Source organism: Leptopilina heterotoma, unplaced genomic scaffold, assembly GCF_015476425.1.
Source record: "Leptopilina heterotoma isolate Lh14 unplaced genomic scaffold, ASM1547642v1 Lhet_36, whole genome shotgun sequence".
NCBI classification, from domain to species: domain Eukaryota; kingdom Metazoa; phylum Arthropoda; class Insecta; order Hymenoptera; family Figitidae; genus Leptopilina; species Leptopilina heterotoma.
The window spans coordinates 563,843-579,593 of NW_025111040.1; the positions used below are offsets into that span (position 1 = coordinate 563,843).

The window sequence follows — 15,751 nt, forward strand, 5'->3', positions numbered from 1 at the left end:
AAATTAATAATAAACTAACTTTTGAAATGTAAAAAAGTGCGAAAACAAAGAAAGCTGCTTAAACCCGTAACAAGGATTACAAGAACAACTCTCCAAGGATGTTGTTGTCATAGGCTAAGCTAGACTATAATCTAGCTTTCCCTAGGTAGAAACACGATTCACGTTATCTTCAAATGCATACTACAATATACATAATAAAGGAAATATCAATAAAAGAACGAAACACACACATTTATAACAGATTTTAATCGACTTGAAAATTTTCATTTCATAAGCGCAACAATAACAATGCATTTACAAGAATGAAAATGAATTAGAATTTCACAATTTTGAATTCTGTTTAGGAGAATAATTATTCTCAAACCCATCTCCCCAAACCCCATACCCCTCCTCCTGCGCACATAATTTGCGATATGAGATTTTAATCTTAATCTCTCTCTCCGTATATGAATTCAAATTATCACACGAAAGCGTTTCATTTATACGAGAATCGTATTTGTGTATAATGTATTTACAGTAACTGCACGAATTCATTTCAAAAGGAAAAAAAAATAATAGAAATTTAATTTCTGCAGAGAGGACAATACAACATCCCTGTCGGATTTGTTTATTTAGGTAGACATTACGGAAAATGTGAAAAAGTTCATGAATCAGCTAAAATTAAATAAAAAAAATATTTCCTAGTTAGAAACATTTTATAAAATGAATAATGGTAATAATAACAATAAAAAATATCTCCACTTACAACAGACATAACTGTTGCAATTGAAATATGACTGAATCTACCAGGCATCTTGTTATAATTTAACAGCAGCAACACTGCTTGCAATAATTACCCTAGTTGAGATTGTTTTAGGATGCTAATATCTGCCAATAGTGAAAGCAATAATCACGTCATCACTAATGACAAAACTAAAATTTGCGACAACAATAATCCGTTTAATACCACCAGTACTATCTAATACCTAATAGTAAACAATCCCTATAATGCGGATTTGGAATCAACTATTAATTCAAAATACATGATTTTCCATCCTCTATTAATTAATTTATTTACAAACGTAATGCCGAAGTTCTATAGGAGCATAAATGGGAACCTAAAAATTCCTTCTTTTAATTAATTTCCATATTTACTCTTTTAAAAACAAGGATTGCAAAAATGCTTCTTTTTGCGTTTTAAACCTTTACCCCCTTCATTAATCGACGAATGTCATCAAGAGAATAGTTGGAGTCATTACAACTGATGACAAAATAATAGCTTAAGAATCAACAACTTCTCAGTTAATCAGATATTTTGTAAAGCTAAAAACTGAATCCTTATTTTCTTGGAATCAAAGCAATATTGATCCAAAGTCTTTACCTGGATAGCAGAAACTAAATATGGTGATCTGTATTTTGTCACCCTTCTACTGGGTCCTCACTTGACTGATACAGGAGTTAAAAATTAAATAAATAAATAAATAACAAACTGACCCCGAAAACAATAAAATTGGGTGGTATGATGTAAAATCCGTTTGCAAATGAAACCTATAAAAGGTGCCACCCTTTCTGAATTCGTCAGTCCAGAAGTCACCACCGAATCAACGACCTGTGTTCTTCGTGTCAGTTCAGGAATCCCCTTAAGTTAACTAGTCTAGAAATCACTTCCGAATCAATTGCCTGTCTTCTTCGTGTCAATCCAGCAACCGCGAGCAAGTTAAATGGTTAACCAAGTTAACAAGTTGTTTATTGTCATCAAGTTTCTTCCTTGACGTCTTAGTCAAATTCATTCAAGGATATAATTTCTACTACGAGGCACATTTCTATTTTCCTAAGGACTGCATTTACCACGACATCAACGTCAATTAAATAATTCGCTCACTCCAAGGTTGAGGGATGTTCAATCTAATTTACATCGACACCTGGACCGCGGACCTTTCACTTTGGTTAGCTCGAAAACAATTTGAGGGAAATCTACTGCATTCTCTGTTTCGACTAGTCAAGGTATTTTCTTCGACCTCACACTGAAGGATGTATCGCTTGCTGAGTCTCTAACAATAACTTTAAAAGGTAAATTACTAATACTTGTCCCCATTTAAATTCTCTTTGATTCAACAAAATTCTAATTTTGTTTCAGTGTGCTTGAAGACATCTGGATCTACTCTTCTTCTCTCATTCTAATTGTAAAGGATTCAAATAAAAAACTTTAATAATTTAAATTTATTTCAATAGTTCCTCTTTCTTAAAACCTGTCCCTTAAGATCAGAGGAATAAATCAAGTATGAATCACCGATGCCGGAGAATTTAAATATAATTTGGAATATGTTTAGTTTCCTTCTGAGACATAACAGTATTAATCTTCGAAATTTGTCGATAAGAAACCATGTAACACGATTAAGTAGACGGGAAGTAAATCTAGCGATTCACTTTTGCAGGTATCGCAAAAGTAGTCGATGCATAATCAAAAGAGGATTGAAAAATATAAAAAAGAAATTAAATTGAGTTTTGGTGAAAGGTATAAGAGATCGTAATCTCTTCTTGTGGGGGAATGTACGCAGAAGATGTGATTTACTTTTTAAACGTACCACCTTCACGTGGTTCAAAATAACGAGCTTGTATAAACCCAGATATTAAGCTTCCATATGATCCCTTATAAGCGATTAAGTGTGTACGAATTGTGTGTATACACAATGTCTATCTATGTAGATACTTATGTGTATATATATTCGCTTCACATTACACGCAACAAATCTACACTCTAGTGTCAGTCGCCACATATATATATTTCGAAAGGCAACATGTGTACGTTGGACAGCCGCTTAAGCGTTACAGTGGCGCCTCTAATTACGGGGTTAAATTCAAACGCCGTTCTCTACAAGCGAAAACTTCAAGGTGCCTTTGATATTTTGACCCCCCAACACAAGATTATGATACACAAGCTGAAGGATATTAAATCTATCAAGCTTGTTATATTTCAGGAGCTCAGCAACAATATAGGGAAGGAAAATTTTTTAATTATTTTCTACTCGTAGTCTTTAAGGTTTAGTGTCACTTTTAAAAAATTACTTCATGATAAGAGGAATTAACAATAGTTGTAACATTGTCCTAGAGATGCCGGACAATGACTAAAAGTATTTATTTAAAAAAAAACCTGGCGCAAATGAGTAATGAGTATTTTTTACATTAAAAAATGCAGATTATAATCTTGTAGCCAAATTAAAAAAATATTTCTATAATTAAATGCAGAAGGCGCAAAAGAAAATTTGTGATATGTAATAATTATGAAGAGCAAGATGTTTTTGAAAGGAGAGAAAATTTGTTTCTCTAATATTTTTCTATGAATTTAAGCAAATATGCGCAATAACAGAATGAAAAGTTTGTTTCAAAAGATATTGCAAAGTAGAAACACACCTGTGTGTTTTATTATTTTATATAAAAAGATGCTGCACGCGAGAGTCATGATTAATGAGATCATTTTTAACTTGATGTATACAGCATTTGCGTCGTGCGCAAAATTCAGTGATTTTTTTTTTGCCTCTCTACTTTTCTATAAAATTAAAACAAGAAGACGTATTTATCATTCTGACCTCAAATTGCAACTGACAAATAGTTGCAAGTAAATTATATATTTTCATAGATTTTTTTTTCTTTTTACAGGAGAAAAATCCCTATTCATATTATGTCAGATAAAAATCACAGTGTAAAAGGGAAAAATTTGTAAATCTTTTGCGCCAGATTATTTTTAAATAAATCTTTTGAACTCTTAAAATTACAAGAACTTTTACAACTCTTAAATTAAGACTTTCTAATTTAAAAACTGTATAAAAATTTAATTTTCTAATTTTATAATTAGAAATAATTTTAAAATTTAAAAACAAAAATTGATTTCCCTTGGATTATATTTGAAAAACGATTTTTGGAAGATGTCCAAAAAATACCCCAAAAGTTCTTCCTGAAAGCGAGTGGAACCCCGGTACATATAAATGAAGTAAAAGGGAATATATAGTGAGGTCGAAATTGAAAAAAGCTAACATAAGATATTGAGCACTTGCACGTTTCTCCATTTCGCTTAGTGTCATCCGAGATCATGAAAAATTTTCGAACGTGAATATTTTCTAGAAAACTTCTCGGGAAATTGACTTTTCTTCCTCTTTCACCAACTTATTGTTAGTGACAAGAAAAAAATTTTTTTCAATGAAAAAAAAAGTTTTAGTGAACGAAAAAAAAGTAAACAAAAAACAAGCATAAACATTATCTAGAAATACACAAGAAAGTATTATTTAAAAATAAATCTCAATATGAAAAATCTTACCTTAGATGGAGATACGACGACCGTTGTCCGGACGTGCATCTGAAAGAAGAAAAGAAAAATTTACTACATTTAACCTTCTTTAAAGTAGACCTTTTTTTTTACTTTTCTCTCTTTTTTCTTTAGTAGACTCCCGCATATAAATCTTAATGATAAATGTACATAAGATGTTGGTAAGAAAAAAAAACTCTTTTGCATGACAAACAGTAATTGTTATCACAAGGTGAATATCTGATAAATTGGGAGAAGTGAAGTACCTTTTCAATTTTCCTTTACAAATAAAAATCCCCTCCCCCTCTCACCTTCTTATTCGACTTTGAGAAAGTTGTAAACTTTTTCTTTTACTTCTTTTTCCATGTAATCTAGATAATTTCCCTCTTTTAGATTCAATTGTCGGAAGAACAAGTTTTGTCAATTCTATAGAGCCAGTTGAATATAGTTTCTAATTAAATTCTAATGTGTTGGTAAAGTACTAAGAGAATGGAATTAGTGACTCGCGATACTTGTGTAACAATTCAATAGAAGCGTACTTCAATTAAGGGAGAAATCGACATATTAGAAACCGAAAGCCAATTCGCCAATCAATATGAGTGTGGAAACCGATCTTGACTATCGACGTGCATTTACAGTTCATTAAGTACGTTTATTAATTCGAATTCCATCGTACTAAAGACGTTCTTTCGTACGATTTCATCTCTAAAAGTGTTATACAACTTTAGCGATTTAGTGAAAAACAAAAATACAATTCTATATTTCATAAAAGATTTGTTTAATTTTAAAAAATACTTAAATTTTAATTTCAAAACAAGTCTCTGTATTTTTAAATTAAAATAACTTCTAAAAAAGTGTGTTTAATTAAACTTTTGCGCCGGGTTATTTTTAAATACATTTTTTTATTGATTTCTCTTTAAAAATTTAATTTTTTAAATTCAAACTACTTCAATATTTATAATTAAAGAAAAGAATATTCCTTTTTAATTTAAGAATATCTATTTTTAATTTCGTGAATTCTTTTTTTAAAAAAAGAATTTTTAATTTAAAAGTGATTTCATGATTTCTTTTAATTTAGAAATAACTTGTAAAATTATTGTTGATTAATCTTTTGCGCCAGGTTTTTTTTTAAATAAAAACTTTTTTTAATCCTACGAGCTATCCTTCTTGCTCTCTGCAGTCTGTGGGACATCTACCAACATGTGTTGAGACACGTTCTTTATTAGAACTCTCGAAATTAGCGGAATTTCACAGATTCTCATCATCGATAAGTATGTTCAGTGATTCACGAAAGATTAACTGATTAGAATTAGCAGAATACTTATCGTTGCTACAGATTTAGAGAGTAACGTAAATTTCGAGATTTACTTGTCGACTCTAGATTTTATCTGCATAGTTTCCCAATATCAGATTGATGCAATTTTTAATTTTTCTCTATTCTTATTCCCTTATCTTTCTAAGCTCACTTCTCAATAATCTCCACTTTTTCGCCAAATGGATTTTTTGTCCAATTTTAACTTTCAATATCTAATATTTACTGCTACGTTGTATTTTATTCATATACCCAGACCAACCAGTAGCGATTATTGGTTAAAGTATAAGAATATAAAAATTTGATGAACCTTTAAATTTTAACTGCGAATAAAGAGAGAGAGAGAGTTCACTGGAAGAATTAAAATTGTTCTAGTGCGATGGGTAAAGAAAAATATTTTTTTTTGATAAATAAAATCACTCTTTAAAATGCATCTAAGGTAAATTATTTTCTATGATTGAATAAAATGTATATTTATTATTTATTTATATTCTATTAAATGTGAATTTATTAAATTTACATTTTATTAAATCGCAGTAAATAATTTTTATAAATATATATATATTTCGAGTGAAAGCAAAAAATGTTTTCCCTTTTTGTTCAACAAAAAAAAAAAGAGAGGAGAGGAGAGCCGATAGTCACGTTACTATCAAAAACGAGATCCGGAGCGGGGAAAAGCGTGGAAAATAAATCTTTCCCTCGAAAGTGTGATCGAGACTAATTTTCCACGCGATAAAGCGAAACAAATGCGAACCCATCGCGTTAAAACAAACTACCCGTCCGTTTGACTTCCGGAGTTCCGGCGCGCGACCGCAACTACTTTCCGTCTCAAGTTTCGCGTTTTCATTCGCGGCCCTGCTATTGTAATACCCTTTTTTTATTTGCCCATGTTATAATCTAAAGACCCCCGCTTTTTTGTCATTTTTAACCCAATGGTGGAATATATCAAACAAAACAAATGATTAAATTAAAAAGGAACATTTGAAAATAAAAAAAACATTTAAAAAACAAAAAAAAAAACGTTTAAAATACAAAAATAACATTTAAAAAAAAAAAACGTTTAAAATACAAAAATAACATTTAAAAACAAAAAACAACATTTAAATTACAAAAATAACATTTAAAAACAAAAAACAACATTTAAATTACAAAAATAACATTTAAAAAACAAAAATCACATTTAAAAAAACAAAAAAAAAACATTTGAAAAACAAGAATAACATTTAAAAAACAAAAAAACAAAAAAAACATTTGAAAAACAAGAATAACATTTAAAAAACAAAAAAAAACATTTAAAAAACAAAAAAACAAAAAAAAACATTTGAAAAACAAAGACATTTACAGGAACGTTAAAAAAATAATTACTAAAAAAAATTCAAAGAAACATTTAAAGAAACTTTTTTTACCTGTTAGCGGCTTACATAACATTTTCTGATATAATGATGATAAATATAAGAATGGTCGTTAACTAATGATATTTTCCCATTTTTTTATCATAAGTCAATGACTGATATATATTGACAAGTAAATATAAACACATTATATAAATATAAAAAAATATTAAAGAAACATTACATTACAAGATAAGTACAGTTTTAAAAAAAATAAATTAAATTCCTGCTTAGCCGCGAGGAAAATTTGAAAATTTTTCCTTTTCCAAGAATTATATTATCAAAATAAATTTATATGTAAATTTTTGATTTCTCTCGCCGCAGAGAAAATCTGTTTTTGAATAATAAGCTTAACGTTCCAATTTGTGAATGTTCCTGAAGAATTTTTTTTTAAATGATTGAAACTTAATTAATTATAATTTAAATATGTAATTTATTATTTCGTAATTAAATGAAATGTTCAATATTTTACTTTCATTTAATATTTTTTAAAAAATCTTTATATTCTTGAAAAGAAATGTAAACGAGAACCCCTGCTTTGATGAAAGAATATATTTTAATTTAATTCTTAATTTTAATTTGATTCAACTTTTATTTATTTATTTATTTATTTATTTAGATGTATAAACGAGCGATAAGCCCTTTACAAAGTATAAAAATGAGGACAAAAACTTGTCGTTTTTAAACATTTTCATAATTATAACCTAATAAATTTAACATCTCAGTATTGTTTTGCGCAAAGTAGCAATAAACCGATTTAAATTAGAATCAAAAAAGTTCAGGCAATCGCTATAAAAGTTTTTTAAATTGAATTTAGAGAATATTTAATAAATTTTTAATAAATTTTCCATCAAAAATATAGGATGGTAAAATTTTCAATAGTCAACTAAATGACGAATGATTCTTCTCTTTTGAATCATAAAAAAATATACGAATTGTCGGTGTTGTGTCTTAATTTTTCGGACGCTTTTATTTTATTCGAAACCGTTACAAATGTACATAACAGATTATTTATTTAAATAATTTAAAAAGAACTGATCAGGTAGATATTAATTTGTGATTTATTTGTTTTTGTGGAATTTTATTTTATTTCAAAATTAATAATTGGTAAAAAATATTTCACTGTTTAATAAAGTGGCTTGATGATGGTGTCAAACCTAGACACCGAAACGTTGCACAACTAATGAAATAGTGTTTCATTTATTACTGATCGATTAAAAGAAATAAACTTCAACAACGGAAGAAAAAATCATCTATGAATGCTAATTTTATTTAATTAGATTAAAAAATAAAGTTTAGCAACATTATGTTCAGTTTATAGAAACAAAATAAAATTTTTAATTGAAGAAGGCGAAAACGAGCGTAATGTTTAATTGTTTACTGATCGATTAAAAGAAATAAACTTCAACAACGGAAGAAAAAATCATCTATGAATGCTAATTATTTAATTAGATTAAAAAATAAAGCTTAGCAACATTATGTTCAATTGTTTGTAGAGCAAAAATAAAATTTGTAATTGTAGAAGGCGAAAACGAGCGTAATGTTTATTTGTCGAGCTAGTGACGCTTTCTCCTGTTGTCCTTTGGAAAATTTTCTTTGATAAGAATACTACCGCAAACTGGGATACAAATTGAAACAAGCGGATGTCGTTAACGGGCTGGTAAATACGCGCACGGCTTTCGTTGTATGTCATTGACAAATACTACCGCGATATGTACGGATGAGTGTTGTAGATGCTTGTCAACACATGCTCATTTACTCGGGTTTGCAGGAGTTTCCGGATTTTCTAGTTGAACCCTTTGCCCTCTCCCATTGTCCTCTCTCTCTCTCTCTTTCCCTTTCCCCTTCCCCTTAACCCCCAACCCCACATCGTCTGGTGAAAGCCATCGTTTGTTTGTAAGGGAAAGGTCCAAGCATACACTCTTGCTCGTGTAGAATAGGAAGGAAGGAAGGGTGTGGCGATATAAACCACGGATTACCACAGAGTGTTACCTCAGAGATGTGCCAGTGTCTGAGTATCTCTCTCACTCTCTCTTGCCTTCCCAAGGCCAGACAGCGTTGGACACCTTCGTAAATCCGCACACTCGTTAACCGCATAAGATAGTGTGGCGACTGTCCCACCAAACCAACCCGACTAGTTGACCCAACTTCGCAGATAAACCAACCCTGCGGTTTATATAAATGGGCCGTTCATTATAGTCTTGCTGAATTCGGATTTTGGCTTAGGACGAATTCTACTTCTACACAGCAATGGGAGAAATCAAATTTACTCATTCCTATTGAACCTATCGGGGATCATAATTTTGCTAATGAGCATTTGTTTTCGATGTTCAGTGTTTGTAAAAGTATTCGACTATCAAAAATAGAGAGAACTGCATTCTTCCTATTTTAAGCGTGAAAAAAAAATTATTTAAAACGAACCTGGCGCTAAAGATTCTATTACCAGTTGTTTCAAAAATTAAAAAAGCAATTATTGTCAATCTTAAGGAAGAACTCTGACAAAATTTTCCTATTTTAAGCCTTCTTTCTATAAAAAAGTTTTTATATAAAACAAACCTGGCGCTAAGGATTAAATTTACAATTATTCTAAAAATGAAAAATACAACTTTTAAGCTTTAGGAACAACAATTAACAAAATTGTTTTTGGAACAAAAAAGTATTGTTAAAAAAAGACCTGGCGCTAAAGAATAAATATACAATTATTCTAACAATAAAAAATACTGTTGTTGTAATTGAAATTGTTATAATTTCGGCTTTTTAAGCCGAAACATGTAGCAAACAATTATAATATTTATGACAAATAAACATCTTTAACCGTACAAGGCCTCTTAAATAATGAAACAATAAAAAATACTATTTTCAACCTTAAGGAACAACATTAAAAAAAATTCTTTCCGGGACAGAAAAATTATTATTAAAAAAAGACCTGGCGCTAAAGTTAATTTACTATTATTTTGAAAAGAAACTACTTCTCAATTTTTGGAAAAAAGGCAACAAAATTTTTATTAAAGCAAAAAAAGTAATACATAGAAAAACCTGGTTCTAAAGTTAATTATTATTATTATTTAAGGGTCGGTAAAAATTTTTGCAAAATTTCAAATTACAATCTTTATAAAAATAATAGGATTGCCACATGTCAGAGAAATCAGGGAAAAGTCAGGAATTTTCATTAAAAGTACTGGAAAAAATTAAATTTTTAGAATTTATAAGAAAATTCCGAATTTTAGAAATTTTTCCAAAAGAATTCAATTATTTAAACCAAATTTTAATAAAAATTTCACAGGAATTCAATTACTTACCAATTTTTTTTATAAATTTCTTCGAACCAATTCAATTATTTTTAATTTTTTAATGAAATTTCTCAAAAAAAAAATCAAATATATATATTTAGAAAATTTGAAAAAAATAGTAATGAGAAATTTAATTATTTCGACAAATTTAAATATAATTCTTTTAAAAATTCTATTATTTAATATAATTTTGACAAAATTCTTTACAAGATTTAGTTAATAAAATTTTCAATAAAATTTTTCTTAAAAATTCAACTATTTTCATGAATAATACATTTTTTTGATCGGAATTAAATTATTTTAAAAAATTCGAATAAATTTCTTCGCAATAAATCAATTATTTTAATAAATAATAAAATTTTTCTGGAGAATTCAATTATTTAAAAAAAATTTTGATAAAATGCTTTATAAATTTTAAAAATTCTAATAAAATTCATCATAGAATACAATTATTTTCGTAATATATAAAATTCCTCCTTGGAATACAAATTATTGTCAAAATTGTTTATAAAAATCTTGGAAGCAATTCCATTATTTTCATAAAAAATAAAATTCTTCGAAGCAATTCAATTATTTTTGAAAATTTTAATAAAATTCTTCCCAAAAATTCAATTCTTTTCAAAAATAAACATTATCACAGGAATTCAATTACGTAAAAAAAATTTAATAAACTTCTTCGTCAGATTTTAATTATTTTCAATTTTTTAATAAGATTTCTCGATAAAATTTAATTTTTGTTTAAAGTTTTAAAAAATTTTGTTAAATTTAATTATTTGAAAAAAAAATTGAATACAATATTCTTCACAAGAAATTAATTATTTTCATAAATAATAATATTTTTCTCCGAAATTCAATTATTTTCACAAACAAAATTCTTTACTGGAATTCAATTCTTGAAAAAAAAATTTTAATAAAATTCCTTGTAAGAATTCAATTTTTTTTATAAATAATAAAAGCTTGTCGAAGAATTTCAATTATTTTTCATACAATTTTAAATAAAATGATAGAAAAATGAATTTATTCTTAAATTTTTTTTTAAATTCCCCGAAAGAATTCAATTATTTTTAAAAATTTTGATACAATTCTTCATAAAAATTCAATTATAAGAAATATTCAATTATTTAATAAATTTTTTGTTTAAATAATTTGAATTCTCAAAAAATATTCTAATACAAAATTTATTAAATAATGAATTTTACTTAACATTTTTAATTATAATTTAAATATTAAAAGCACTATAGCGTGAATTTTTAGAAATAATTGAATTTTGAAAAATTAAAAAAATTAAAATTAAAATCTTTGAAAATTTGAAAAAAAAAATTAAAATCTTTGAAAATTTAAATTTATAGTTACAATATACTTATAATCAAATGAATAACGAATATTTGAAAATCATTACCTTGTTCTGAAAATTATTTCAAATTTTCCCATCATATTTTTCATACATCTCTATTGATTGATAATTATGTAATAATTTTACATGATATGGTTTTAATTACTGTCCTATATGATGCACACGTATATTATTAATTAATTAAATGTAACACTAATAAATATTCATTTGGTAGGGAAACGAGAAAATATCAAATTTATGATACATTTATGATTTATAGTGCTGAAGGGTGAAAGGTAAGAGAGGGGAAAACGACGAAATTTACAGCGAACGTTCATAATGTCAAACAAAAAATATATTATTGAAAATAATTCTCTAAATGTCAAAAAGTTATTTTAAATATTATGAAATTGAATTTTTCTACATGAAAATTTAATAATGTATTAATTGATATTTTTGACGTATAAATCTCTGAATTCAAAAATTAAAAAAGGAAGATAAAATTCACGTTAAAATAAAAATATACCATCAAAACGAAAAGTTGATAATTTTATGAAAAAAAAATTTTATGAAAAATTGCAGATCAAATTAAAAAAATCAAAGTACTAAGTTTAATATAAATAATAGAAATAAATGTAATTAAAAATTATTTTTAATTAAAAAATCAGTAGTAATTTTAGAAAGTTTAAAAAAATTATTTTGTTCAAAGTTTAGTTATTTTTATTTTCAAAATCAAAAGTCATAAACATTCCAAAGAGATTTGCTCATAAATAGAAAGTTTTCCATGAGAGGTCTTCTATACATATAAAAAAAAATATATATGTATATGAATCCCTTGGTAAAGTTACAAAGTTTTCTTCGTGTCAAAACTTTACTTCGAGGTCTTTGAAAAATGTTTAAAACGAGATACTGGACTTGATACAATTTAAAAAAGAATACGAGAGTCGCAATTTTATAAATCACAGCTTTAAAACTATTACTCAAGTATTTTTTTTTCCTTTTAGTTTTCTATTTTTTTTAAAAAACTTTTTTACGAGCAGTGAATAGATTTAGAAGAATTGTTTCTTTTCAGTCTCTAAAACTTATTTTGATTAGTGCACATTTATTTTATTTTTTACAAAAGTACTGATAAAAAAGATGATAATTATTAAAAACATCGATTTTTCAAAAATTATCTTTCCATTTATTTATTTAAATATATTTTTAAAGTTTAACAGCTTAAGATAATAATTGTAATGAACTATAATAATCTTCGTATTTCATTGATAATAATTTTTATAATTTAAATAATTAATTTATCTTAATATTATTAATATTATTTATCTTTAATATTGTCATAAAAAATTTATGAGTTATAATTTATTACGAATTAGATGTAATTTCGTTATGAGTTTATTAATAAATACGATTTGGTAATGATTCTTAATTGTTTTTGCTAAAATTGACAAATCCCGGTGCTTTTGTCTGATTTGCTTCTCTATATGTGTGTATCGACTATTCGCTACCTACAATCTTGATAAATGAGATCGTCACAGTTGGTAAAGACCATTGAGATTACACTGTTTATGTACATTATTATTGGCGCCGTCAGTGTTATCGTCTTACCGGTAATCCATTGTTATCATTGCAACACTCATCTCACATGATGGTTTGTGACGTTTTCAAGGATTTGGATACCAACAAAATGCGTATTTTCCAAATTTTCAATTATTATATAGTCAGTGAATAATTTTTTTTCTCATTACATCATTATACTGCTTCAATGATTGTTATTAATAAATGTTTATTAATTAATATTATAAATTAATAATAAACAATTATAATAAATAATAGAAATAAATTTTTAGAGCAAAAAAAAAAATTATCAAAAGAAAACCTGGCGCTAAAGATTAAATACTATATTATTTTAAAAGTAAAATATTTTTCTATTCTTAAAGAAAGGCGACAACATTTTTTTTTAGGACAATGAAAGTGTCAACTGTTAGTGTTTTTAGGACAATAGTAACATCCATTCATATCATGATTTTTATTTTTTTTGTTGCGCAAAAATTTTCATCTAGTGTAATTTTTAATGCTTTACTAAACGATTGTTGCAATATGTACAAAGAAACACATCAATAGCCTTATCAATAATTTATTTATCTCCCATCACATGATTAATAATGACTATATTTAGCCTATTTGTTTTTCCTTTAATTTCACTTCATTTATTGTTTTTCTCCTTTCTGATTAACAAGAATGATGAAAAAAGATGCTAATTACTTTTAGTACATAAATCTTGACAACTTAAAAATTGAGTTTGTTTTTTTAAAGCATTAAAGTTTCAAAAATTTCCTTATCTTCTTAAAACTACAAAATATTTTTTTTTGGGTCCACATTATTAGTTGTGTAATTAATAACAAAAAAAAAACAAGCGTAAAGCAGATAATTATTAAGACTGATGTAATTTATATTCAGATTTTGTGAGCGAGAAAATAAAAATTGCCTAATGAAAGAAATAGAACACTTCTGTGAAATGAAAAGTATATCGGCAACATTTCTAAAACAAAATAATTTTGTTAAAAAAAATTTTGATTCATAAACAAAAATAATGGAAAATAAATAAATTTTCTATTTCTTAATCACAGTTGTTTAACAATTTTCTATTTTTGTTTAGCAGTAAAGAACAAAAATAATTTAAATTTGACAAAACATAATATTTAACAAAATTTTAGTTTCTTTAATGAAAAGAAGTGAAAAAAAATGCGGATCATTTCTATTTGTCATTACAATTTTGAATTAATTATAAAATAATTATAACATTAATTAATTAATAATAATAAAGTACATGTTCCGGTAATCTGTTCGCAGTTTGAAAATTGATGTTGTTTGCTTTTTGTTTCTGAACTTTTTTATAATTTTTCTTTTCAAATATTTTCAATTTTAAAATTAATGTATTGAAAATCATCCAATTGTTGCAAAGAATTTTATCAAAAAATTTGATGATTTGTTTCGAATGTTGAATTGTTTCAAAGAATTTATTAAAATTTCAGGACATAATTGAAATTTATGGAAATATTTAAAAATATTTGAATTCATCCGAGGAATTCAATTGAAAATGGTTTTGAAAATCATTGAATTTTTGTAAAGATGTTAATAATTATAAAAATAGTTGAATTATTGCGAAGAATTTTACTATTTATAAAAATAATTAAAATGTTTCGAAGAATTTATTAAAATTTTAAGAAATAATTAAATTGTTATGAAGAATTCTATAGAAATGTTTGAAAATAATGAGATTTTTTCGAGAAATTCAATTAAAGTTTGTTTCGAAAATAATTGAATATTTCTTTAAAGAATTTTATTAAAATTAAGTATATTCAAAATAATTGAATTCATCACAAGAATTTTATTATTTTTTTGAAAATAATTGAATTCTTCCAATTTTTTTGAAGATAAATAAATTATTATATATTCAAATTTCTGAACAAAGAATATAAATAATGTTTTCTTAGAGAATTTCCACTACTTTTAATTCGCTAATTTTTCAAAAAATTTCGAAAAAATCAATTATTTAACAAAATTTCGTGCAATTTATTTTTTCACAATAATTCAATTACTCTCACTAATAATAAAATTTTTAATGAAAATACAATTTAAAAAAAAAAAATTTGATTAAATTCTAAGCATGAATTTAATTATTTTCATAAATAATAAAACTCATAGAAGAATTTCAATTATTTTTATTACTATTTTCAATTAATTATCGAAAAATATTTTCACAAATAAAATTTTCCACAAGAATTCTATTATTTAAACTAATAAAATTTTCATAATATTTATTATATTTCGAAAAAATGAACAATGAACAATGTTCATAAAATTCTTATGAAGAATTCAATTACCTTAAAAAATTATAAAAATTTTCACAGAAATTCAATTCTTTTTAAACATTTTAATAAACTTTTCCGCAATAATTCAATTATTTTCAAAAATAATAAAATTCTTCTCTGTAATTCAATTAATTTTAGAGAATTATTATAAAATTCCCAGCAATTATTCAATTATTTTCATAAATAATAATTCATAGCAGAATTTCAATTATTTTTAATACAATTTTACAGGAATTTCTCAAAAAATGTAATTATTCTTAAAAACTTCATTTCA

The 15,751-nt window shown here is 25.7% G+C and overlaps 1 protein-coding gene across 1 annotated transcript in view; it reads right to left on the minus strand.

Annotated features, from left to right (window-relative positions):
- The window catches only part of LOC122505523 (follistatin-related protein 5-like), a 477,342-nt gene that overhangs the window by 217,751 nt on the left and 243,840 nt on the right, over nt 1–15,751 (minus strand). The window contains exon 4 of the mRNA XM_043617200.1: nt 4,292–4,330. Coding sequence (XP_043473135.1) covers nt 4,292–4,330 — 39 coding nt within the window. The remainder of the gene's footprint in view (nt 1–4,291; nt 4,331–15,751) is intronic.